Consider the following 26,864-nt stretch of genomic DNA (forward strand, 5'->3'; position numbering starts at 1 on the left):
TGAGAAAGCATGTACCAGAAATTAAAAGACCCATTGTCCGCAGAAACCCGCGAAGCAGCGAAAAATTCGCAATATATATTTAAATATGCTTACATATAAAATCCGCGATGGAGTGAAGCCACGAAAGGCGAAGCGCGATATAGCGAGGGATCACTGTATGTATATATATATATATTATACACATATACATATATATATATATATATATATATATATATATATATATACACATACATATACATATACACACATACATGCAGTTTCAATAACATAGAAATCAATATAAACAACATTAACATCATTATCATATGAGAATATGAAGTAATATATAAGAAGCACATTTCATATAAATATAAATTATTAAACAGTAAAATCTTCTTCTGTAATTTGCTACCGTGGCTATTCGTTTGTCTGTCCAGGATTTTAAATCACCTGTAGCTCCCAAACCGTTTCACCTATTGACTTGAAATCTGGTACACATATAGTACGTCACGTCTACTATCCGCTTTATGGGTGATGATTGTATTACTCTTTTTATCTTTATTTTATTGTAGAATCAACTCCTATCTGTGCACACCAGGGCGGCCGTGGGCGGATGCGTATGGTGTATTCACTCCACGTTATCGTGCATTGCGCTGTCACTGGTATTTTGATAAAAGAATTTGAACAACATATAAGAAGCGTATAAATTATTAAACAGTAAAACATTAACATTTAAGAAGTAAAGTTACATTAAGTACTACTGCAGTGCCTTCGGGTATACCTCATTTTTTGTTTGCCCATTACATGCTTAAATGTATACATTTTTTTGGTGCACCTACCCGAGAACACGAGACATATAACCGAGTGTGGGAGAAGCATGGATTTTAAACATGCGTTGAGTTCATCTGCTGGTCTCCCTCGTGAAATAACTGGTAATGTTTGACTAAAATCTACAGCAAGTAAAACGACATTACCTCCTATTTTTATTTTTTACGATCTTTGAGATCTTGCTTTTTTCGGTTCAAGGCTTCATAAGCTCTTTTATGTTCTATGGTGTACTTATCCCAAACCATCATCTTTGAATGTTGCAAGACTTTCGCCTTGTATGTAGATCGGGGTAATTACATTCATTGCATTCCTAGTCTGAATCACAATCTGATTGTATGGGTGGTTACCTGGCACTCCGTAGGGTTGCCACCCGTCCTTTAAAATACGGAATCGTCCCGTATTTGAGAATGAAATTGCGCATCCCGTTTTGAATCAATACGGGACGGGATTTGTCCCGTATTTTTTTTATCATTTTTTTTAAAGCAGCGTGTCATGCAAATCATCCCACACGCATTTTATGAAGATGCCTCCTTTCCTACTTTGATTGGGTAATACTTGATGTCATCGTTAGTTTGATTGGTCTTTTTAACTGTCCAGTGAGGAGGGCGGGTCTTTTAAGTAGAGTCTGCAAAGTGTTGGCACTGGGATGTGGCACCCGCTGCAGTATGCGTCCCTTATTTTTTTGTATTAAAAGTGGTAACCCTACCTGGCAGGTAACACTTATGTTTGGTCATGAAGTCGTCTAAAATCCGCCACGTGCCCTCTTTTAATTGTGAAAAGCAGATATATATAGCCAAATTCTCGCGCTTCGTTGCGGCGAAGTACTGCTTTTAATTTCTTAAGAAGAAAATAAAACCTTTTTAAACGGATCGAAAATATACCAATAACAATTTGTTAAGGATCTGTTTTTTTGTGAACCTCGCTTTTCACAGCTGTCGCGCTACGGTGTGCGTTTCGTTTATTTGACAGTATGTAGATCGTGGTAATTACATTCATGGCATTCGTTTTCTGAATCACAATCTGACTGTATGGATGGTTACCTGCCAGGTTACGCTTGTGGTTGGTCAGGAAGTCGCCTTACATTCGCCACGTGCCCTCTTTCTGTTCCCAGAAGCTGATCATAGAATGGTTTTAATAGTTTACTTTCAAATAATGCAAAGAGTATGCGACACGTGTTTCTCCCTAATTCTGGGCTCATCAGGCATACACACTCACTGCATCCCCTCTCAGGAATCGAATCTCTATCGTCAGCGGCAGAGTTGAAGCCCCTAACGTTGCGGTCAGCAAGTCGGCTAACATCCGCCATGTGCCGTCTTTCAGTTGCAAGAAGCAGATCATAGAATGGTTGAAACTGTTGCCCCTAACGTTGCGCTACGGCGTGTGGTTCGTTTATACCTCGTGTCTTCTCATTAAACTTTTATCTCGCGAATATGTTATTGCAATCCGCAGCGGGAGCGTTTCTATAAACAATTTAAATTTACGTTTTACACCGTGCTTTGTTTCCCTTATGAACATGCTTGTATGCTTCACTCGCTCGCTTCTTATTGTTTCGCTCCCTTCTCAATTGTTTAATGAATTTTTTGTTCTTCGCTGTTTGCGGCTCCTCCTTCATTTGTCCCTACTGCGTTCACAGTCTTTTCACGTGATTACGTGGGAGGCGTGATGACGTGACACTCAACTCCTCCTCCCACAGCCATCGAGCTGCCGTCCATTACAGTATATTGTGAAAAAAGAGGTTCCAGTTATGACCATTACGCGTTGAATTTCGAAATGAAACCTGCCTAACTTTTGTAAGTAAGCTGTAAGGAATCAGCCTGCCAAATTTCAGCCTTCCACCTACACGGGAAGTTGCAGAATTAGTGATGAGTCAGTCAGTCAGTCAGTGAGGGCTTTGCCTTTTATTAATTAGTATAGATAACATACAAAGTAAAAAAAAAAGTAGTATTGAACATGCGCAGCAAAACAGAGAAAATGCACACTAACCAATGGTGAAAATGTACTTTAAGTACTGAGCCTTGTTCACCAAGACTGCGGTATATAAAGATGACAAAATATTTTGTCACGATTCTATCAGAAAAATAAATGATACCTGCAGTGACTAAATTAACATCATTATTCCAACTAAACAGAGTCAGACACATGCATTTGCAGACCACATTAATTCTATCAAATGAGAGCTTACAACTTGCATAGTAGTAAACACTGACTACATTTCTAATGTTTCTCATTTAGAAGTACTTACAGTATGTATCCTCAGGACCAAATTAGTCAACGTCAATGTGCTATATACTTTTCATAAGAGCATGAAGTGTAACCTGTCCATTCATCTGGCATGCCATCTTCCAAAACAAAAGGCTTGCCTCAAAACAGATCATTTATTTCTCATCCTCGATGACATTTCATCAAGGTCAAAAGCAGGCATCACGCAAAGAAAGAGGCCAATTATTATATCATCATCTTGTGAAAAGAGCTTTTTGGGAAGACTCACTGTGTTGCAAACTTAGCTGTAATGGAGTATTGTTACAAGGTATGTTTTTTTGTCTACTTCACCCAATTATGAGTATTTAACATTATTTGACAATGCACACATTTGAAAGTCATGATTCTGAAGTTTATAAGGATTTTTGTCATGTCTGCATGATAAAATTCCACAAAGTTTTCAACTGAAATAGAACAAATATTACATGATCCTGACAAGCTTCATTGACGAAGCTTGTGACACAGGCAAGTCCAACATAACTGTTCCTCAAGATGAAAAAGTGGATTTGCGCTTGTGAAAGCTAAATACTGTTTTAAAGGCATTATTTTGAGAAAAAGGTGAAGGGGTAATGTTTGCAGCTGATGTTAAATTGCAAAACAGGCTTATTTTGTTTCTTTATAAACTCTTCTGGACAGCTCTTAAAGTTATAAATATATACAGCCATACACTGATCAGCCACAACATTAAAACCTCCTTCCTAATATTGTGTAGCTACCCCTTAAGCTGCCAACACAGCTCTGACCCTTCAAGACCTCTGAAGGTGTCCTGTGGTATATAGCATGAAGACGTTAGCAGCAGATCCTTTAGGCCTTTAAAGTTGCTAGGTGGGGTCTCCATGTATTGGACTTATTTTTCTAGCACATCGCAGTGATGCTCAATTGGATTAAGATTTGGGTAATTTGAAGGTTAAATCATAAGTCTTTGTCATGTTCCTCAAACCACTCCAAAACAAGTTCTGCAGTGTGGCAGGGCACATTATTCAGCTAAAAGCGGCCACTGCCATCAGGGAATACCCATTGCCATAAAGGAGTGTAAGTGGTCTTAAACTTTTAGGTAGGTGGTGCATGTCAAAATACCATCCACATGAATGCCAGGACCCAAGTTTTCCCAAAAGAACATTGCCTCCAACGGCTTGTTTTCTTCCCACAGTGACACCAGCTGCCGTGTCCTCCCCAGGTAAATGAGACACAGTTGTCCACATGATCCAAAAGAAAACATGATTTATCAGACCAGGCCTCCTCCTTACATTTCTCCATTGTCCAGCTCTCATGCTCATGTGTCCATTGTAGGTGCTTTAGGCCGTGGACAAGAGACAGTATTGGGCACTCTGACAGGTGAATGGTTATGCACCAATGAGCAAAAACAATGAGCCTTCAGTACCCATGACCCTGTCTCCAGTTAACCTGCTGTCCATCTATGGAATATTTTTGGTAGACACTAACCCTGCATGCCTGAAACACCCCACAAATTCCACAGTTTTGGAGATGCTGTGACCCAGTCTAGTCAATACAAATCTGGACCTTGTCAAAGTTCCTTAGATCCTTACGCTTGCCTATTTTCCTGCTTCCAATGCATCATCTTCAGTAACTGACTGTTTGCTTGCTGCCTAATACAGTGATCCCTCGCTATATCGCACTTTGCCTTTCGCGGCTTCACTCCATCGCGGATTTTATATGTAAGCATATTTAAATATATATCGCGGATTTTTTGCTGGTTCACGGATTTCTGCGGACAATGGGTCTTTTAATTTCTGGTACATGCTTCCTCAGTTGGTTTGCCCAGTTGATTTCATACAAAGAACGCTATTGGCAGATGGCTGAGAAGCTAGATTGCTTACTTTTCTCTGTCTCTCTTGCGCTGACTTTCTCTGATCCTGATGTATGGGGATTGAGCAGGGGGGCTGTTCGCACACCTAGACAATACGGACGCTCGTCTAAAAATGCTGAAAGATTATCTTCACGTTGCTATCTTTTGTGCAGCTGCTTCCTGAAACGACATGCTGCACGGTGCTTCGCATACTTAAAAGCTCGAAGGGCACGTATTGATTTTTGACTGAAAAACAAACTCTGTCTCTCTCTATCTCTCTCTCTCTCCCTGCTCCTGACGGAGGGGGTATGAGCTGCTGCCTTCAACAGCTTTGTGCCGCGGTGCTTCGCATACTTAAAAGCCAAACAGCCCTATTGATTTGTTTGCTAGAGATTGTTTTCTCTATCTATGTGACATTCTGTGCTCCTGACACGCACTCCTTTGAAGAGGAAGATATGTTTGCATTCTTTAATTGTGAGACAGAACTGTCATCTCTGTCTTGTCATGGAGCACAGTTTAAACTTTTGAAAAAGAGACAAATGTTTGTTTGCAGTGTTTGAATAACGTTCCTGTCTCTCTACAACCTCCTGTGTTTCTGCGCAAATCTGTGACCCAAGCATGACAATATAAAAATAACCATATAAACATATGGTTTCTACTTCGCGGATTTTCTTATTTCGCGGGTGGCTCTGGAACACAACCCCCGCGACGGAGGAGGGATTACTGTATATCCAACCCCATGACAGGTGCCACTGTAACAAGATAATCAATGTTATTCACTTCATCTGTTTGTGGTTTTAATGTTGTGACTGATGGAATATTAACAGTATTTAAATCATCCCATAGTAATCATGGTGTCCCATTAGCACTCCCTTGTTGGCTGAACACTAAAATCTTCTCCTGGTACTATGGAATATACAAACAGCTTTATAGAATGATATCATTTTGATACAACATGTCTACTTAAGATATGCATGGATGAAAGCAGGTACACAATGTGCAAATGAACACCTCAGACCAACATCATGAAGAACTGCACCTGTTCACAACACAACTGTACTTCTGTGCAGAAGAGCAGAAACCTTCAACCCACTCACTTACTGTAGCAATGTTAATGCTAACTTCAATGACAGTGAAACCCTTGGTTGAAATTACTTCATCTGAGTCAGTTTCATTTTTTTACTAAAAAACCAACAAGAATTTTTTTCTTTATTTTGGAGAGGTATTACCGTAATCTAAAAATCATTGAGTTAAGAACAGGAAAAGCAGAGGCAAATATAAGCAATGTTGCTCCCAAGACAGAAACAGAGTGAAATGACTGCAACAGCTAAGTGTCCATGTGTAATACAGCACTCTTCATTTTGATGGCACTCCCTTTAAAGCATATCCACACCAGTCTCCCATGAGGTGAACTTGTACCTGTAGTACCTGCTCTTACTGGTAGTTGGTGGTGTGGATTGGGAGAGTTTTAGTTGTACTAAACATAAGGGTATACTGGAATATCTTCCAAGTTTGTTTCCCACCCTGAATTACATGCTATGTATGCAGGATTTAAAATATTTTTAGTGTGGCTGAGTGATGGACAAAAAATTATATCTCAAAATTTTCTGTTTTTTTTTTTTTTCGAGAACATTAAGTAGACAGTATTTTACATCCTTCAAGAATGCTTTGGTAAATGTCATATTTTGTAGTAGCTAAGGATATTAACTGTTACTTATTAATGATATTAATGGAAAATATATTTAAAGGAGCTGTGGATTATGGAACACAAGTTACACAAGAATTTATCTTCCATGGACCATTTCCACATTTTTTGGAACTATCCAACACTGATCACTTATCAAAGCCATTGAGTTTGAGTACTGATCATTAAAATTTCTCCACAAAAGTATGAGAGTAAAAATTTCTCTCAGCTACAGACTACATGGGGTATGCGTCAACAAAAAACATTTTTGGGTGGATTGTCGTGGACAGCAGACTCCCAAAGCTTTTCATATTCTTCTTTTCCTTTGTGGTGGTTACTTCAGAGATGGTATCTGTAATGGCAACTGATTTTCAACGTAGTTTGTGGATTGCTATCTTTTCAAAGCCAAAACACCTCCAGGCAGATTTGGATGATCCACGTCTAGCAATTAAATCAAATGACGTCGATTATGAGGCTCGTAGTGTCTGTATTGTGCTTCCTGGCATTATATGTTCACTCATTTTTAACTAGTTATGCTAGCTTAAATTGTGTGAACAGTGACCATGTATGCCTATACTTGCACACCATATGCACTCTCAATGTACACAGGCAATAGACTACCCTTCTAGGGTACATGAAGTCTCACTGCATCAGATGCGTTGGGAGACAGTTACAGTGAATTTTGCCATGTAATCAAAATAATCTCTAAATATCACCTGACTTAGATTTCAAAATACTTTAAAAAGTAAAATTCCCTCCAAAATCTACTCAAATACAGTAACAAAAACCAATATAATTTGTTACTTTCCACCTCTACAAACCTTTTAACTAGTTGTCCCCAAAAAGAATGAATGAGTGGACTCTCATTTTTTGATTATTTTTTTTCAAAATCAGTCATACAGTATATTCTATAATGTCAGCTCACAAATCATTAAAACAACAAGATATTATAGACGATACATATCGCATAACCATAATTTTCAGGAGGTATAACATGCATATGTGTACATCTGCACTTCTGGAACACATACAGAAACTGATTTCAGTATGTGTTTAGAAGATACACATAATCAAGAATCAGAACCCTTATAAAACTCATCACATCAGAAAGTAAATACTTTACATAATTACATGCTTTAATAAATTCATGACGACTTACAGAAACATACTTAAAACATTGTAGGCATTAATTATGAACTTACAGTAATTACCTGCTTTCATCCAGATCAGAAGTGCTTCAAAAGGTAAGAGATATACAGCACAACTCCACTAAAGGAATGGAACTTCCATTCCATCATATTTTTCATACTTTGTATTATTTCACCACTAATCTCAATATTTTTCTCTTTCGTCAAAAAGAATGCATGAACTGTCTTAAATGTGTGTTTTGGGTACAGCTTCTAACATCAGAAAACAACGCTTTTGAAATGTTATACAGACAAAAGAGATATCTCAGTAACATTACCTACAACAATATTCAGATAATGTGCAGTAACTCTTGGTACCCTGCTTTCCATTTTTATGGAATACCCTACTGATTGAGTGACATGAGACACCTATTAAGTATACAATATGATGCAAAACATACTTGTACAATACACTATGTATCATATGGCAACAATGTTTTCTTAATAAATATGCCGAAATCCAGAAATATGTTTAACAATTTGTAAAAGAAATAAAATCCTGCAAAATGCCCTTTTAACTCTTTTAGGGCGGATGTCGACTTTTGTCGACAGGAGGGGTTGAAGGTGAATGTCGACAAAAGTCGACATCCAGGGATAAAGGGCGACAATCAGCTGTTAATGGCGACAAATCTCACTGTCACGTCACAGGCATTCCCTCTGTGCTTGGAGGAATGCTAGACTCGTTGACTCGGCAAATAAACATTGCGTGTGCGTGAGTTGCGAAATGTAAACAAAGGCAAGATGGCACCGACATGTGAAAAGGCAGCGAAGCAAGTGCAGAAAAGAAAACACTTGGCAGACGTTGTTTTGCGCATTACCGCGGAGTCGGACTCTTGATTTTTCAGAATCGGACTTTATTGGCAGTGATCAGGAGATCCAGCAAGAGAGTTAGAAGCAGGCATCAGCTGATCAGACACCAGCCGATACCGCGTGAGCGGATCTGCTGCCAGTTGAGTGCCTTCGCGCAGCCGATGCATCTACGGCAAGGTTCGCATGGGATAAATACACATACATTGAACCGTTAAGAGCCGATCTGGCTACCGGAGTTTACAAGACGGCATGGCTTGCTTTTGGACACGACAGATCACCAGCTGCTGTACTTCAGGCTGCTCTCTCCTGATGCTGCTTTTCAGCTACTGTCAGACGAGACAAACAGGTAGGCAGAGATTTTTTTTGAATCGCGGGCTGCGTTTGCATCGCATTCTCGTTTTTCAAAGTGGAAACCCACAACGAAAGACGAGATGAAGCGCGCTGTGGCATTACAAATAGAGATGGGACAGAACTGGTGATATAACTTCAGGGAGCATTGGTCCAAATGTGTTTTGTCCCCTGGTGGCTTAGGTACGTGCTGCTGCAAAGTTTTATTCACTTCTGTAATAAACAGAAGCAAATCCCATGGGGTGAGCCAGGCTATAATGCCATACATAAAGTTCATAAAGTTTCAGAAGATGAAAAGAGGTGACAATACGGTTTTCATGCAGGCAGAAAACTTGGTGGCAGTGGCATGGCACGATGGCAAATGGGTGACTTGTCTCTCTACAGTACACACTAACAATATATGTTAGAAAATGCAGCAACAGACAATTGAAAAATAGGCATCAAAACAACACATATTGTAAGGAGTGCAATGTGGCAATGACTGAAATTGGCTGCTTTGAGCGAGATCAGACTTTGCTGTGTAAAATGTATGTGATATGTATGTGAAATCATAGAGAATTCAGGCTCATACAACATGCAAGACAGTAACATTTGTCAAAAGTAAATATTTTTTGTTGATTTGATATGTTAAACAATTGCTTTGTGTTCTTTTTTAAAAAATGTTAGTTTTTGGAAAAATATTCAGCCCTGGGAGAAATGAAACAAAAAAAAAAAATTAGCCCTAAAAGAGTTAAGGTTGGAAAAATGGATGGGTACATGGATAGAAGATTCACTGTTATAAGTGTCAGCATCAACAAATTACAAAAATTATTAAAAGTTTCACAAGTATTAAATAAATACTCTGTGAGGTACATATATTGCTGGGAACAAAACCTTACTAAAACAAGATATATTATTAAAAATAAAAAGGTCTAATTTTGCCAGTACTGCTACTACTACAACTACATCTAGAAGAACATCAATTTATAAATACAACTTCTGTACAAGAATAAATGACCACTGACTGATCTGACCATTGAAATTTGCACTGGTTAGAGCTGCTGCCTCACATTTACAGAATCCTAGGGTTAAATCCTAGCCCAAACACTATCTGAGAGAAGTGTCACTTTCTTTGTGTACTTCTTTATTTCCTCCAATATTCCAAACATGTGCATGTTAAAGCAATGTATACTATACAATTTATAAGCCTCCACTGTACATGAACAAAACATAACACAAATTGATCAATGAAATATAGTTTGTGTAGTGGTTGGTGTGGCTCTCACTTAAAGCACTGTATACGTGGAATTCAAACATTCTCTCCATGCCAGCCATTGGACTGACACTTCCTGTTATGAAAAAGTGACCGTCAACCCAAAATTCAAAAATACAGCTCTCCATTTACCAACTGGCCAGCTACCTCTAAATTAGTTTTTTTTTTTGGCCTTGGGTACACTTCTGAGGTACTAAGAGATTTGTCTGGGAAATGAGCTTATGAACTGTTTTTATAAGACATACGGTATAAAATGTGTAGCAGCTATAGTTACCTCAGAGGCGATGGAAACCTGAGTGCATGCAGGTTCTTCATTCCCACTGGAGCTACTCTCACTCTCTGATTCAGAACCCGATGTGCTATCCGATTCACTGGAGCTTTCTGACGTCACAGTGCCGGAAAGAGTGGACACCAGACTGCTCCTCTGCAAGGCACTAAGGCACCAAAAAGAGCAAACCAAATAAAGTACAACAGTCAAAACAAAATTAAAAGTAGCAACCAATTAAAAGACATTTACTTTACCTTACTTTGTTTTAAAACTTAATAGAATAAGCATGCTTTCTACAGTATGATTTGCTGCAATGATTTTATCCAATGTATTAAAAATGGAAATTTTTTTCAAAACACCACCTTCAGCTGCATTACACAAAAATATGCAATATGAATAGATTGACAGTTTTAAAAAAAATCCTAAAGAATAAATTGCACTGTTTATAGAAATCAGCTTTTCGGACAATGCTTCATCTTACTTTATTATCAAATTCAGCAACTTTATATTTATGGCATATAATTCTTAAAGTGCATTTATAACATTTCAAGTATTACCAAATACTTATTCTTAATTTACAAACAAGACCATTCAGATTCATACTCATGATATAAAATGGGAAGACTTTGCATTTAAGGTAATGTCTCTCAAATCTGAGACCATCTGTTCATCACATTGTAAAATAGCTTTACACAGATTTGAAGGGATTGCATCTGGAAAAACTCCTCTCAGCACTGTCCAAGACAGACAGATGTAATGGATTAAATGACCACTTTCCAAAAAAAGCGCATCCTATCAAGAACAGTTTCCCACATGGCTGGATAATGTATCACAGATTGTGATATTAATAGTTCCCTGTATATTAATAGTTCTCTGTATATTAGTCATCAAACACCATATTTTGGAATAAAACGATATTATTCCAGGCTGTTCATTAACATTAGTACATCAAATAGGTGTGGTGTAAATATATTTCAAACAAGCACTATAAGTGCATCTAGAAATCATCCTCTGCCTTTTAAAAACAATTACTGATAAAAAGCTTACTACACATTAACTCTGATTCTAAGAGGGTAACAACCTATGAAAGTAGTACAATTGCTTCTATAGCCTGGTAAACTGCATGGGTAAAACCACTAAAAATGAAAGAAGGTTAAAAAAAAAAGTACCAAAAATTCCATAAACATGTGGCATTTAAGTGAAAAGAATGAGCTTTGCTGTGGCAATCCTTATACAAAGAGGGCTGCCCAAGGCCATCATTAGACCATCATAGATACTCGCGTATTAGTTATCTTGCAGATAAATCGAGTGTATTGTTTAAGCCGAAAATTACAAAATTTGTTATGACCCGCGTATAAGTCGAGGGTAAAACTTGACTGCTATCAGAGATAGAGGGTGACGATCAGCTGTTAATGGCGACAAAACTCACTGTCACGTCACAGGCATTCCCTCTGTACTTGGAGAAATGCTAGACTCGTTGACTCGGCAACTAATCCTTGCGTGTGCGTGAGTTGCGAAATGTAAACAAAGGCAAGATGGCGTCGATATGTCACAATGGAGCGAAGCGAGTGCAGAAAAGAAAACACTCGGCAGACGATGTTTTGCACATTATCGCTGAGTCGGACTCTGATTTTTCAGAATCGGATTTTATTGACACTGATCAGGAATCGAGCAAGAGAGTGAGAAGCTGGCATCAGCTGATCGGTCACCACGCGATGCCGCGCCAGCTGATCGGCTGCCAGCTGAACGCATTCGCGTAGCCGATGCACCTATGGCAAGGTTCGCGTGGGAGGAATACCCAGACATTGATCTGTGGGAGCTGAACTGGCTACCGGACTTCACAAGACAGCATGGCTTGCTGTTGGACACGACAGATCACCTGCTGCTGGACTACTTCAGGCTGCTCTCTAGCTACTGTCAGACGAGACAAACAGGTAAGGCAGAGAAATTTTTTGAATCGCGGGATGTGCTTGCATCGCATTGATAGCGTGCGTTGCCTTGGTTCTTTTGATTCCAAATCTGGTTACACGTGGCAGCTAATCGTATGTTTGTTATCCAAAACCTGCAAAAGCTAATGCTCAAATTCAAGTATTTCACAGTTTAAAGAATTATTTAATGAAATTAGAAAAAAAACTAGCTAATTAGCAATAGTATTGCTGGCTTATAATTATTTCCATGGGACCATGGGAAACGGCAGATGACCGGTGACTTAACACTGTGAAGTGTTGAGTGTACAATGTCATTATCCACATTCTATGGACAATTGTGTTACCCCACGGATAAGTCGATCCTGTTTTTTTGAATGAATTTTAAGGCATACATTTTTCGACTTATACGCAAGTATCTACGGTAATTGAGAGTAGCATGAGGCAGTATGCTTAAAGGACAAAAATTTATTAATATTCACTTAATCACCTGCACTCACTGGTATTCCCCGTTTCCACAATAGGTTATAGCAGTTCACAATATTCCATCACAACAGGAAATCAACTGTATATCCTGGCCAATAGCTAATGGGTGAGGGACATGAAGAGTAATTCAGTGTAGTAAGCACATGACTCCAAATATCCAAGTTTTATGTAGCTGAATACCACTTAACACTAGAATTACCAGAGTCTACGAAAAAACCCATAGATCCAGCCCACCTTCAAACCGTTCTCGCCTCTCTTTTGTCTTCTAAATGTGCCAATTAAGACGAGCAGCAAGCAGCCGGCTATTCCATCCCCCCACCGCCGCAGAACGTTCACTAAGTTTTCCTAGCTCATACGTTGTTTGATTATCTGGGAGTGACTGAAGTGCTGGAGTTTTAGAGTGGAAATAATAGACCGCTATTTGGAACACACGCATTTCATGTTTGTTCCCTTTCTACAGTAATCTGTGTAAACACATTTTTAAAACAAACGATTTTCATATTTTAGTAGTAGTATATGCAAGAGGACTTTTCTTGTGGGGAGGGCTTCTGTTCTCTTTCTCCGATGTAGAATCCTCTTCCTCATCTGAGTTCACCTCTGCCATAGCACGTTGAAAACAGCAGAGTCAGATTGGGGCAAGCTTGAACGTGACTGAGAGAAAAATATTGAATTAAAAAAAAAATTTTGATTCATGGATCCTAGGCACAGAGCTAAACATTAACTGAAATAATAGTGCCAAACTGTAGAGATTATACTGGAGAGATGGTGGCTAACCGGAGCAGATCAAATGAGGAAAAAACAATTAAGGTTCCTCACTTCAACTCTAAACTGTTGCAACACTGCGGATTTTACTTTGAGGAGGAAAACTCAAAGACAATGTTATATGCAAAATTTGTTCAACAAAAATAAAATACACGGGCAGCACAACAAACCTCTAGAGCCACCTGTCTCATCATCATCCTTACGTTTTGGAAAAAGCAGCTTCTACCGTTATCTGTAAGTCAGCCGACTCTGGACAATGTTTTTAAAACAAAACTATCTTTTGCCTCACCAAGAGCTATGGATATTACAAAAGCTATCGCATGCTTTATTTGTAAAGATCTTCGTCCTTATAGTGTGGTTGAGAACAAAGGTTTTTGCAAAATGCTCAAATGTTAGAACCAAGATATGAAATACCTTGTCAAAAGTACTTTACTGAAAAGCGATTCCTGCATTATATGCAAAGACAAAGGCCAAGGTGGACAGTGCACTACAAACTGCAAAAAGTGTTACACTTACAAGTGACAGGTGAACTTCCTGGGCCACTACTGAGTCTTGCATTATTATAACAGTGCATTTTATCAATGACTAGTGGCAATTGATGTTCTGCACACTAGAGCAATGTATGTGAAAAATAAAAGAAAAAAAGTGCTTTCAAATCGAGGGCTCCCAAACAAGACTTGCAAAATAAAATGCGCCCCATGGGCATATGCTTCTTACTGAAATAAAAATGATTTGCTCGAATGGGATTAATAATTGGTCCAAGCAGATTTTTTTTAAACAAATACACCAAGTAAGCAGACACTAAAAGTTCTACATTAATTAAATGTACTATAACAACATGTGAACATTAAACATACAAAAGGTATATATTTTTATACAAGAAATAAATACAGATCCACTAGGTACAGATGTTTCATCATATTACACATGTAGTATAACAAATATAACAACAAAAAGACATATACCACCCAATACAGAACAATCATATATTGTTTATAAACCAGGGGACAAGATACAACTTGTATAAGCAAAACTATGTACAGAATCAAGGACATATTTATATAAAAAAAAAAAAAAAAAAAAAAAAAGATTTTTTGCCTGACACCTACGGTACGGGGATTCGATTGTAATTAAATGATTTAAGGATGTTAAAATGGTAGTTTTTGTAACTAATGCTGCCTTGTTTAAAAGGTGACAAAGACATCTCACATGCTGATGAGGTGAAGCAGGCTCTCAATCCACCACTGGTGGCAACAAACATTATGTGTGAAGAAAAGAACCCAACGATCTCCATCATAGCCCTTATTTTAAACAACATAAAAAGCACAATTGGGGATTCTCCTTTCATCAGAGAGATTAAAAACACCATTCATGGAGACTTATCAAAGAAATACGTCTCCACACAAGAGAAAAGCATCTTATACATCTCCTTAGCTTTAGGCCCTAGATTTATTTCTCTCCTCTTCCTGTCTTTTGAAGATATACAAGAGACATAATCCAAGGGGGTGTCAAAGCTGCTGCACTGAATGTATTTGCATATTTTAAATAATAAATATAATAAATAGAAGTAAATCTTTCAAATCTTCATTTTTATGTTTTTAATGTTTCATGCCATTAAGTAATGAGACCTGCACTATGTTTGACATCCATTTAACGTGTGTTTATTTATAAAATAAACTATACAGCTGTACAACAAATATATAGTTTATATATTTTTAAACAATGTTATAACATGTTTATATAGCATATTATTAACCACTTATTTTTGTAATATTGTAATGTGTCCTAATTCACAGTAGGATGCCTCATTAGAAGTAAAAACAAATTCTGACGAGTGTACTCTTCTACAAGGAGAATGCATGGGACACAGTTCTTGTGAAGAGCTTACAATCAGTGAACCTGGGACTGATACTTTGACTACTGAGACACCAAAGAAAAGAAAAACTACAATGGCTCACCTCCTTAGGCAGACATTCAACTGTAGCCCTAGAGCTTCTTTGGTGACTGCTGCTTCCATAGCAGAAGAGGAGATGAAACTATACCTTAAGTATCCACATCTATCTCTCAACAAATGAACCCTTAGACTGATGGAAATCTGAGGCACAAGTATACCCAGTCCTTGCAAATCTGGCAAAACTATTTCTCTGTATCCCGAGCATGTGTGTGTCTGCAGAAAGAATCTCTTCCTCTACCAGTGACATAATTGCCACACAAAGGAACGATCATTACACATTAGTTAAGATATTCAAGTTAATCACAAGCAAGAAAATTTAATCCTAATTTTGCAACTTTTTTTTCTATAAATTCAGCATTTTCACAATTGCCAGAATGTACCATTTTCAAGCTGCAGTTAATAAAATTTAAATGATGAATTGTTTGATTATTTTTTCCTTCAGTAAATCAGTTATTGTGATGATATGAGATAACTGTCTTTCAATTTATATATTATTGCAGAAGTGAAACTATTGAGATTATCGTTAGAATAGGCAAAATATCGTGATGATATCATATCATGAGTAACCCTGAGATCCCCATCCCTGCTGTAAAAAGTCAATATTTCTCCCTGGGACAAATAACGTTTTATCTGTCTATCTGTGCATTAGTGGCTTACTTGTTAAGCTTTTTGTATTGCAAGTCATGTGTGTGGGGGTGTGCTGAAACATGGGATTTTAAAGTTCTGGGACATCAAAAGCCTTAAAGAATTATTTCAATGATTGGTCAAGCAAACTATCAAGAGCTTCACAAACCTCATCAGTGCACAGCTTTTTAAACTTCACTAAACGAAAGTAAGAAGAAATACTATTATCTTACTGGAGAAATAGTTATCACTTTTAAAACAGGACCCTGAAAAAAATACTAAGAAATTATATTGAGGTGTTCATTAAACTACTGGTAAATACTTAATGAATCTACTGCAAAGCTCAAAAGACATATTCTACAAACAGCTTAATGAAGCAATTTAATCTGTTAACATGTATCACTTCTGCATATCAATAGTTTTATTTTCACACTCAACTCAACTTAATCTAATTTAACTACAAGAGAGTAAAATGCCATACTCATGGAAACAAACGTCTGCATTCTAGATGAGAGACAAAATGTTGCATAAGAGCTCATAACTCTGATGACTAAACCAAGTCTCAAGTGCAAAATTTTATCATCTTGCTGTTAAGTGGCATAGGAATAATTAATTTAACAGTGCATCTTGAAAAGGTCTTTGACACAATTTAAAGTACTTATAAGCTAGCTACATATATTTTCAACTACTATTTGGTCTAGACAGATTAGCACTTCAGAGTGTTTAATTTCAAATCAAGCTCTTGTACTATACACAGAAACAGAAGTGAGGTAGAAGCAGAGAAGAGAACATACTCCTTGCCTTGAAAACCGCTCCCTGCTCAACACAATAGTGCCTATTTTATGTGCATGAGACATGCTGTAATCATGTGGTTAAACAATTACTTACCTTTCCACTTCCAAAGAGTCATAAACATGTCAGTTATGTCAAATCATCAATTATGACAAGCACAACTACTAAAACTAGAGAAAACTGATTTTGGTGACACTCTATGCACGGGAAAATAACTCCTGAAATGGGTCCAGACTAAGGGATTCTTAGGGAAATGCATAAATAAAATATCCATTAAAAACAAGTTACTATGTTTTATATAAATAAAGAATTGTTAAACACACTGTACATACATACATACATACATACATACATACATACATACATACGAGTTTAATTTCAAATTGGCCTGTGCGTTGGAGTCCTCTACAGCAGGCATGTCAAACACGCGGCCCCCGGGCCGCATGAGGTCCGCAACAGAAATCTGTGCGGCCAGCATGACAGATCCTAGTTAGCACTGAACTTGTACAAAATGATTACTATCATTTGTGATTGAATCATTCTGCATCTTCGATGTTACTTATTGACTTTTCTTACTTCTGCCTTCTGACAAAAGCACGTTTTCCCATGGCATTACGGTACCAGAAACGTCATCTGCTAGTACAGCCACGAGCCTTGACCAAAGTTAATGAGCCGCAGCATCACAACTGAAGTGCTAGGCTGCAGCAGCGGGCAGCAGGGGCGGCCTTAGGCATGTGCAAACTGTGCACCTGCACAGTGCCGCCAAATCCCAGGGGCCGCCACGCCAATATATATTGAATATAAAACAGAAAGAGAAAATAACGACACAGCTGACGGCAATGTGGCCGAAAAACATTGTGTTTCTTGTTAATTAGTACGCTGTATTTACAAATGTCGCTAGAGTTGGAGCAGTAAGCTATATGTATTATTATAACGTTCTGCCGTAATGAGAATATCATGGGCCGCCACTTGGTTTTCAAGTTATGGACACGCGTATACAGAAGTGTGTCATGAGCACAAGGCAGCTATGCAGTGTCCGCAACGGATGTGGCCATCTGCCGTGCATAAGATACTGTATTGACATTGCCAGGCGAAGGGGCCACCGATTCTTTCTCTGCCCAGGGCCGCCACGAGCCTAGAGCCGCCCCTGCTAAGGCTACACTACTGACTGGGCTGCTGAGACTGGCCACTGGGCAGAACTGACCATCACGAGTAGTAATAGCCCGCATATTTTCACGTTTTTTTGGTCTAATTTCATGAAAATTTGTGCTAGTATTAAACAGTAAGTGCAGACTACAGCTGAAGATCTGAAGTGGACGCGAGAAGTTGGTGAGTTGTTTATTAATATATTTTTGTGATTATAAGTTTGTAAAATTATTGTAGGTCAGGTGGCTTTTTGCATATCGGCTTATTTTACAATATAAACTTTGAAGTAAACATAGTAAAGTAAAATTAGATTTTTGGAGGATTTGTTTTCCAACTTGAATTTCTGAGCAATGAATTCAGTGAGCATTTTCGTGATGTCAGTTCACACAAACAGGGCATTGCGCTGTTCTCTTACAACGTTGAGAATGCGCCTGAGAATATCCAAATGGAATTGACTGAAGTGCAGTCAGATTCTATTCTGAAGGCAAAATACAACGAAGTTGGTGTGCCAGGCTTGTATGCTTACCTGCCACCCTCGTATGTGCAGATCCGTAAGTTGGCATCGAGAGTACTGTCAATGTTTGGAAGCACTTACCTTTGTGAGCAATTGTTTTCGTTAATGAAAGCTACCAAAACCCCACATCGCTCAAGACTTACTGTCGAGCACCTTTCATCTCTCATAAAAGTTGCAGCTGCACAAGATTTCAAGCCTGATATTGACGAGCTGGTTACTAACAAGAGATGCCAAGTGTCAGGACAAAAGAAATAAATCTCACACTGTAAGGCTCCTATATAAGCAATGAATATAATATAATGAATATAATATAATAAGGACCTAGCTAAGAGGCTGAGACTCTAATTCTACACTGTTGCATGGAGACTGTATGGAAATAAATTGCTTTTCTTTAAACTTTAAGTGTTACATTTTTTAAAGTTTTCAGTATTGGAAAGAAAGCTACAGTAACTTTGTATAATAGTATAATAGTATTTGTTACAGTGCGGCCCGCTTGCGCACATATAGCAGTCGAAGCGGCCCACCAATGGTAGTGAGTTTGACATGCCTGCTCTACAGCGCATCTTTAACCTGAGCCTGGAACAGAGGAGAGTCCCGAGGCTTAGGAAAACATCTTGCATCACCCCAGTCCCAAAGGTATCACGTCCTAGTGAGTTGAATGACTTCCAGCCTGTCGCTCTGAAGTCACATGTGATGAAGACCATGGAGCGGCTGCTGCTTCACCACCTGAGGCCACAGGTCCAACACGCCCTCGACTCTCTGCAGTTCACATACCAGAAGAAGATGGGGGCAGAGGATGCCATCATCTATATGCAACACCGATCCTTCTCCCACTTGGACAAAGGCAGTGGTGCGGTAAGAATTATGTTTCTGGACTTCTCTAGCGCCTTCAACACCATCTAACCTCGGCTCCTTACTGACAAGCTGACAGAGATGGGAGTAGATTCATACCTGGTGGCATGGATCATGGACTATCTTACAGACAGACCTCAGTATGTGCATCTCGGGAACTGCAGGTCTGAAATTTTGGTCAGCAGCACAGGAGTGCCGCAGGAGACTGTGCTTTCTCTGGTCCTGTTAAGCCTATATACATCGGACTTCCAATACAACTCAGAGTCCTGCCATGTGCAAAAGTTTGCGGATGACACTGCTATCGTGGGCTGCATCACAAGTGGGCAGGAGGAGGAGTATAGGAACTTAATCAAGAACTTTGTTAAATGGTGCGACTCAAACCACCTACACCTGAACACCAGCAAAACCAAAGAGCTGGTGGTGGATTTTAGGAGGCCCAGGCCCCTCATGGACCCCGTGATTATCAGAGGTGACTGTGTGCAGAGGGTGCAGACCTATAAATACCTGGGAGTGCAGCTGGATAATAAATTGGACTGGACTGCCAATACTGATGCTCTGTGCAAGAGAGGACTGAGCCGACTATACTTCCTTAGAAGGCTGGCATCCTTCAACATCTGCAATAAGATGCTGCAGATGTTCTATCAGACGGTTGTGGCGAGTGCCCTTTTCTACGCGGTGGTGTGCTGGGGAGGCAGCATAAAGAAGAGGGACGCCTCACGCCTGGACAAACTGGTGAGGAAGGCGGTCTCTATTGTAGGCATGGAGCTGGACAGTTTGACATCTGTGGCAGAGCGATGGGGGCTTAGCAGGCTCCTGTCAATCAAGGAGAATCCACTGCATCCTCTGAACAGTATCATCTCCAGACAGAGGAGCAGCTTCAGCGACAGACTGCTGTCACTGTCCTGCTCCACTGACAGACTGGGGAGATCGTTCGTCCCTCACACAATGCGACTCTTCAATTCCACCCGGGTGGGGGGTAAACGTTAACACTATACATTCCACTGCGTTTTTATTGCTCTTTAATTAATTTTGTTTTTATCAGTATGCTGCTGCTGGAGTATGTGAATTTCCCCTTGGGGATTAATAAAGTATCCTGCGGTGGGTTGGCACCCTGCCCAGGATTGGTTCCTGCCTTGTGCCCTGTGTTGGCTGGGATTGGCTCCAGCAGACCCCCCGTGGCCCTGTGTTCGGATTCAGCGGGTTGGAAAATGGATGGATGGATGGATGAATCAAGTATCTAATAGTACACATAGAAGAAAAAACATGACTTTTGATACCTTATTGAAATGAAACACCCTATTTGCCATTTGTTTATGTCTTGATGTAAATTTCAATTTTTATTTTCTATTTAAAATATATTTCCATTGTAACTTTAATTCCTTTCCGTGCAGATATGTTCCAAGTTCTGTACAGCTCAAGTGATAAACAAGAGCCTTATTGCAATCTAATAAATACATAATTTTGCAATAATGAAGTCACTCTCATTTTACTGTGGTAAACATAGCATTCACTTAAGTTTCACTGTTTTTAAACAGTACTTAATGACAGCTTCACAATCCAAACAATGTTTGTACTCTCCAGGGGAATAAAGTGCATAATGTAGAGAAATGCTATGAACACTTGAAAAAAATGTTTTTTTTAAATGAAAACAAGTCCTGTGTACAGTATTTCATATTTTAGGTATATCAAGCTTTTAAACATAACAATAATGATGAAATTAGGCTATTCAAATCAGCATAATCTGTCAATTCAAATTCTTGCCAAGTTTACTCTTAAGGTATATGGTTTACTTTCACCTAAAATTTTCATAATAGTTTCATTTTTTCCTCTACGGCTTACAATGAAGACAATGCTTGCATTTTTTGTTGACGAAACAGCAGGTGTGCATCTTTGGTGATCACAAGAGTACTACCCAGATGTGGGTGCAATTCTAAAATTAACCCACTAAAAATATACACAATAACCATGCCAGCTATATGCAAATTGTCTTAGCATAATACAATTAAATAAACTCAAATGTTTAGTTGTTTTAATAGGAATTCCAGCTGGATAGGAGACAGACAAGTGTGAGCAAGGTACTGGTCCAGCAAAGTATGAAATATTACAATAATATCATCTTGCACAGATTACTATTAACACTATCAAGTTTAAGAAGAAAGTTAATGTATAACTACTGTATAACCAATCTTAAAAGGCAAGGCTAAAAATAACAGAATCTATTTTAGTGGCCCAGAACAACTAATCACTGAACTGACCAAATGTCATCAACTGCATATTAATTGCTTGTCAGCTTTCCTATTGCTCAGAACACAGACTAGTAAACCTAATCTATAAAGACTTACAGAAAACAATAAACAGTGACCCCTAATATGGAGGGTGGGGGTGTTAGTTACTGTTAATTATATCATCTGTAATGTAATTTGCTTACAACTGTGTCATAATTCATTGTTATATCTAGTTTGTATTTTATTACTAAATACAACAAGTCAAGTCAAGTTGGGGAGCATGCACTGGTACAGTGCATTGCCGCACCCACTACACAACAAAACAACTCAGGATCCCGGTTTGCAACCCCCCAGGCAGACACACGGTCCAGTCCCACCCTCTGGAAATGACCCTCTATCTGCCGCAGCCAGGTGTTACGTGGGTGATCCCTTGGCCTGGTCCAGCCACTCGGGTACTCAACAATGAGGATCTTACGAGCCGGATCACCCTCGGGGAAACATGCCACATAGCCGTAGTGCCGTAACTGACGCTCCCTCACAATGCAGGTAATGTGCCTCATTTGCGACTCCATGAGCAACCACTCATTCGACACAAAGTCAAACCAACGGTACCCAAGGATTTTTCAGAGAGACACAGTAGCAAAGGAGTCCAGTCTTCATCTCAGGTCACTGGTTAGCATCCATGTCTCTCAAATATATAGCAAGACAGGAAGCACCAGGACTCTAAAGACTTGGATCTTCATCCTTTTGCATAGATATCGGGAGCACCACACACCCCTTTCCAGAGACCTCATGACACCCCATGCTCTCCCAATCCATCTACTGACTTCACAGGAAGAGTCACCAGAGACATGAATGTCACTGCCAAGGTAAGTAAACCTCTCGACAAGGTCGACACTCTCTCCACAAACAGACACAATGGTGATGGCTGTGTCCAAGAGGTCATTAAAGGCCTGGATCTTGGTTTTATCCAGGGCACTCACAAGCCCAGACACTCAGACTCCTCGCTCAGTCTCTCAAGTGCCCCAATCAGAGCCTCCATTGACTCAGCAAAGATCACAGCATCGTCAGCAAAGTCACCGTACCAGTGGACAGGCCGGCCACGATATCCAGCAACCTCAAGGGGATCCTGCAAACCCTCAGGATGTCCCACAGGTCAGCTCGATCAACTGAGTCTAACGCTTTGCAAAAATTGACAAAGGCTGCAAAGAAACTCTGCCGATATTCATGTTTGCGCTCCATGAGAACCGTTAGTGCCAGGATGCGGTCGATGGTAGACTTCTTAGGCGTAAAACCAGACTGTTCCGGTTGCTGGTAGGTGAGCAAGTGATCATGGATCCTATTGAGGACGACCCTAGCAAGGACCTTACCTTGCACCGAGAGCAGTGTTATCCCCCTGTAGTTGCTGCAATCCAGGGGATCACCCTTCCCTTTCCAGATAGGGACGACAAGTCCCATTTTCCAGTCAGTTGGGATGATGCCAGTCTCCCAAATGGAAGCAAAGATTGCTTGCAATGCCAGGACAAGAGCCATACCACCAGCCTGGAGAAGGTCATCCCGGATACCACAGATCCCTGCAGCCTTTCCACCCCTCAGCTGGTTCACCACCTGTGCAATCTGTGAGATTGGGTGGTTCACAGCTAATTGAAGGATCAGCCTCAAGAACCGTGAACCCAGAGATATCCAACATCCTATCCAGAGGATCAGCTTTGAACAACTGCTCAAAGTAGTCAGCCCAGTGGGTCACAACTACAGTGTCATCCATAAGGACCGTTCCATCAGCTGCCCTGACTATGACTCTCTGAGGAACTGATTTAGATGTGCGTAATGCTTCGATTCCTCTGTAAGCAGGACATGGGTCACTAGAACACAGATGGTGCGTCACTTGCTCACAGATTCCTCTAACAAACGCCTCTTTATCTGCCCTCCGAGCCCTCGCAGTCGTCCTCCTCAGTTCCCGGTACAGACCAGAGTTGCCATTGAGCCGTGCACTGCGAACTCCTTTCAATGAGATCCAGGGTGCCCTGCGAGATGAAACACCTCCCTCTGGGAACACTGGTAACACCAACACAACCTTCAGCAACTTTCAGGGTCTTGTCACGGAAGGTCTCCCACATCACATTAGGATCGGCAGTTGACTAAATAAAACATTTCACAATATACTGAGTGATCTGTTTTTTGACATTATTGTGTAGTTTTGTGTGGTTTCTTTTTCACTTATATACCTCCTTCAATTTGATGTTGGTTCTACAGTAGATTGGTTTCTTGATGACATTAAAAAAAATATCAGATGAATTTATTTGACAAAAGGAATTATGTATGGGAGGTATTTTCTGCAAAAATTTTAATGAAAAGGCAATCTCTCTTTAGAAAACTCATTTTCAAAGTCTTCACGCAAAAATTAAGCAAAAATTAAAATGAAATACCCCCATTTGCAATTTCATTTTCAGCCTGAACCGCAATGAAGCTACAAAAATTAAACGTGGGAAAACCTTTAAAATTGTTAAAAAAATCCTTCTCAGAATCTGCAACTAATAGCTCAGTTGCTGGCATTTGAAATTTCTATAGTAGTTCAGGGGGTGGTTCTGCACAAAACGTTGAGAAATACATGCATACAAAAATTAATGTACAATAGTGGTTGAATAAAGGCTGATAAGAAAAGTTCTTTTTCAAACAGACATGCTACCAAAATTCTTCTTTTACATTTGCACTAATATGACACCGTAAATTATCAACATCGATGCAAGGCAGTGCCAGCAATCAACTGTAAACTGAGTGAATGATTAACTATTCAAGGATAAATGAAAGGGGAATGATGAAAAAGTTGCATTTGTTTGTTAAGTATTAAGATAACAATCTATATATAAACTAGGCACCCAAGGTTAATATTTATATACTTAATCTAAACTTTCTTTTAAGAAACAGACTATTAAAGATAAAAAGCAGTAAATATAGTGACAATTAAGACAGCTGTGCAAAGTATGCATAGTTACAAGGACACACAGAATGAGCAACTACTTGAACAAAGTGAAAATATGCTAAGTGAATGACAAAATAGATGGAATTATAACTACAAATACATTTTATATTTCACATTTTGTTGCAGTCTAAAATGAAAATGCAAAAAATCATTTTTTTCAGCTTTACTTACTCAATATAACCTCTAACATCTAACTCAAAGATATAATAGCAACAGTTCAGAAATAAACAAGAATCACTGAGATTACCATAGGTTCTCGCGTATAAGTCTAAACATTTATGTCCTAAAATTCATTCAAAAAAACAGGGTTTACTTATCCGCGGGGCAACACAATTGTCCATAGAATTTGGGTAATGACATTGTACACTCAACGCTTCACTGTGTTAAGTCACCGGTCATCTGTCGTTTCTCATGGTCTTTGAAATAACTATAAGCCAGCAATACTATTGCTAATTAGCTACTTTTTTTTTTCTAATTTCATTAAATAATTCTTTAAACTGTGAAATACTTGAATTTGAGCATTAGCTTTTGCAGGTTTTGGATAACAAACATACCATTAGCTGCCACGTGCAACCAGATTTGGAATCGAAAGAACCAAGGCAATGCACGCTATCAATGCGATGCAAGCGCAGCCCGCGATTCAAAAAATTTCTCTGCCTACCTGTTTGTCTCGTCTGACAGTAGCTGAAAAGCAGCATCAGGAGACAGCAGCCTGAAGTAGTCCAGCAGCGGGTGATCTGACATGTCCAACAGCAAGCCATGCTGTCTTGGGAAGTCCGGTAGCCAGTTCGGCTCCCACGGATCAATGTCTGGGTATTCCTCCCACTCGAACCTTGCCGTAGGTGCATCGGCTACGCGAATGCGTTCAGCTGGCGCGGCATCGGCTGGTGTCCGATCAGCTGATGCCGGCTTCTCACTCTCTTGCTCGATTCCTGACCACTGTCAATAAAATCCGATTCTGAAAAATCAGAGTCCGACTCGGCGATAATGTGCAAAACATCTTCTGCTGAGTGTTTTCTTTTTTGCACTCGCTTCGCTCCCTTGTGACATATCGATGCCATCTTGCCTTTGTTTACATTTCGCAACTCACACACATGCAAGGATTAGTTGCCGATTCAACGAGTCTAGCATTTCTCCAAGCACAGAGGGAATGCCAGTGACGTGACAGTGAGTTTTGTCGCCATTAACAGCTGATTGTCGCCCTCTATCTCTGATAGCTGTCAAGTTTTACCCTCGACTTATAAGCGGGTCTTAACAAATTTCATAATTTTCGGCTTAAAAACACAATCGACTAATACGCGAGTATCTACGGTAATAAAGGATCACCCCCTTCCCAAACAATACTTGTAAACTCAATCAGGTGTACATAACCACCTTCTACATTGTACACCAAGGTAATTGGCTTACACCTGTGATCAGGTTTGTTCATTGTGATTAGTTTAGCATAAAAACGGCTATTCCTGGAGCATTCCAATGCTTTGTAGTTCAATGGAAAGCAAACAATTGAGTCTGGGTGGCAAGGCACTTTCAAAATATCTCAGGTATAAAGTCGTGGACAGGCATAAGTTAGGAGATAGATATAAAAGGATTTCAAAAGCTTTATCAATACCAAGAAGCACAGTAAAGTCCATAATTAAGAAGTAGAAAACATACTACTAGGACCCTCCCCAGATCAGGCCGTACCTCCAAACTAGATGGAAGAGTAATGAGGGAACTGGTCAGGGAGGATACCAAGAGGCCAGTACCAACTGTGAAGGAGTAACAGGACTGGTCAACGTGTGCATGTGAAAACAATATCACAAGCACTCCACAAATGTGACTTGTATGTGAGGGTTGCAAGAAAAAACGTCACTCTTCAATAAAAGGCCACATTAAGTCTCATTTGAGTTTTGCCAAAATGCAAGTTGAAGATTCTGAGGCCAGGTGGGAAAAGGTGTTATGGTCAGATAAGACCAAAATTGATCTATTTGGCTTCAACACCACACAGTATGTCTGTTATAGGTCGCATTGAGTAAATGAAGCTGAAAAAAAATATTTTTGTGTGTATTTTCATTATAGGCTGTAAAGCAACAAAATATGATTTTTCCAAACGGGGCAATATTTTTCTATTCCCACTGTAAATGTGAACTAATCATTTGATGCACAACAAACAATGGTGCTTTTTTAGGCATATAACAAA

The 26,864-nt window shown here is 39.4% G+C and overlaps 1 protein-coding gene across 3 annotated transcripts in view; it reads right to left on the minus strand.

The window, feature by feature from the left end:
• The window catches only part of aff1 (AF4/FMR2 family, member 1), a 188,129-nt gene that overhangs the window by 58,989 nt on the left and 102,276 nt on the right, over nt 1–26,864 (minus strand). For all 3 annotated transcript variants that reach the window (XM_051928076.1, XM_051928077.1, XM_028802290.2), the window contains one exon: nt 10,432–10,591. In XM_051928076.1, coding sequence (XP_051784036.1) covers nt 10,432–10,591 — 160 coding nt within the window. The remainder of the gene's footprint in view (nt 1–10,431; nt 10,592–26,864) is intronic.

The sequence above is a fragment of the Erpetoichthys calabaricus genome, chromosome 5 (assembly GCF_900747795.2).
Source record: "Erpetoichthys calabaricus chromosome 5, fErpCal1.3, whole genome shotgun sequence".
Lineage (NCBI taxonomy): Eukaryota > Metazoa > Chordata > Cladistia > Polypteriformes > Polypteridae > Erpetoichthys > Erpetoichthys calabaricus.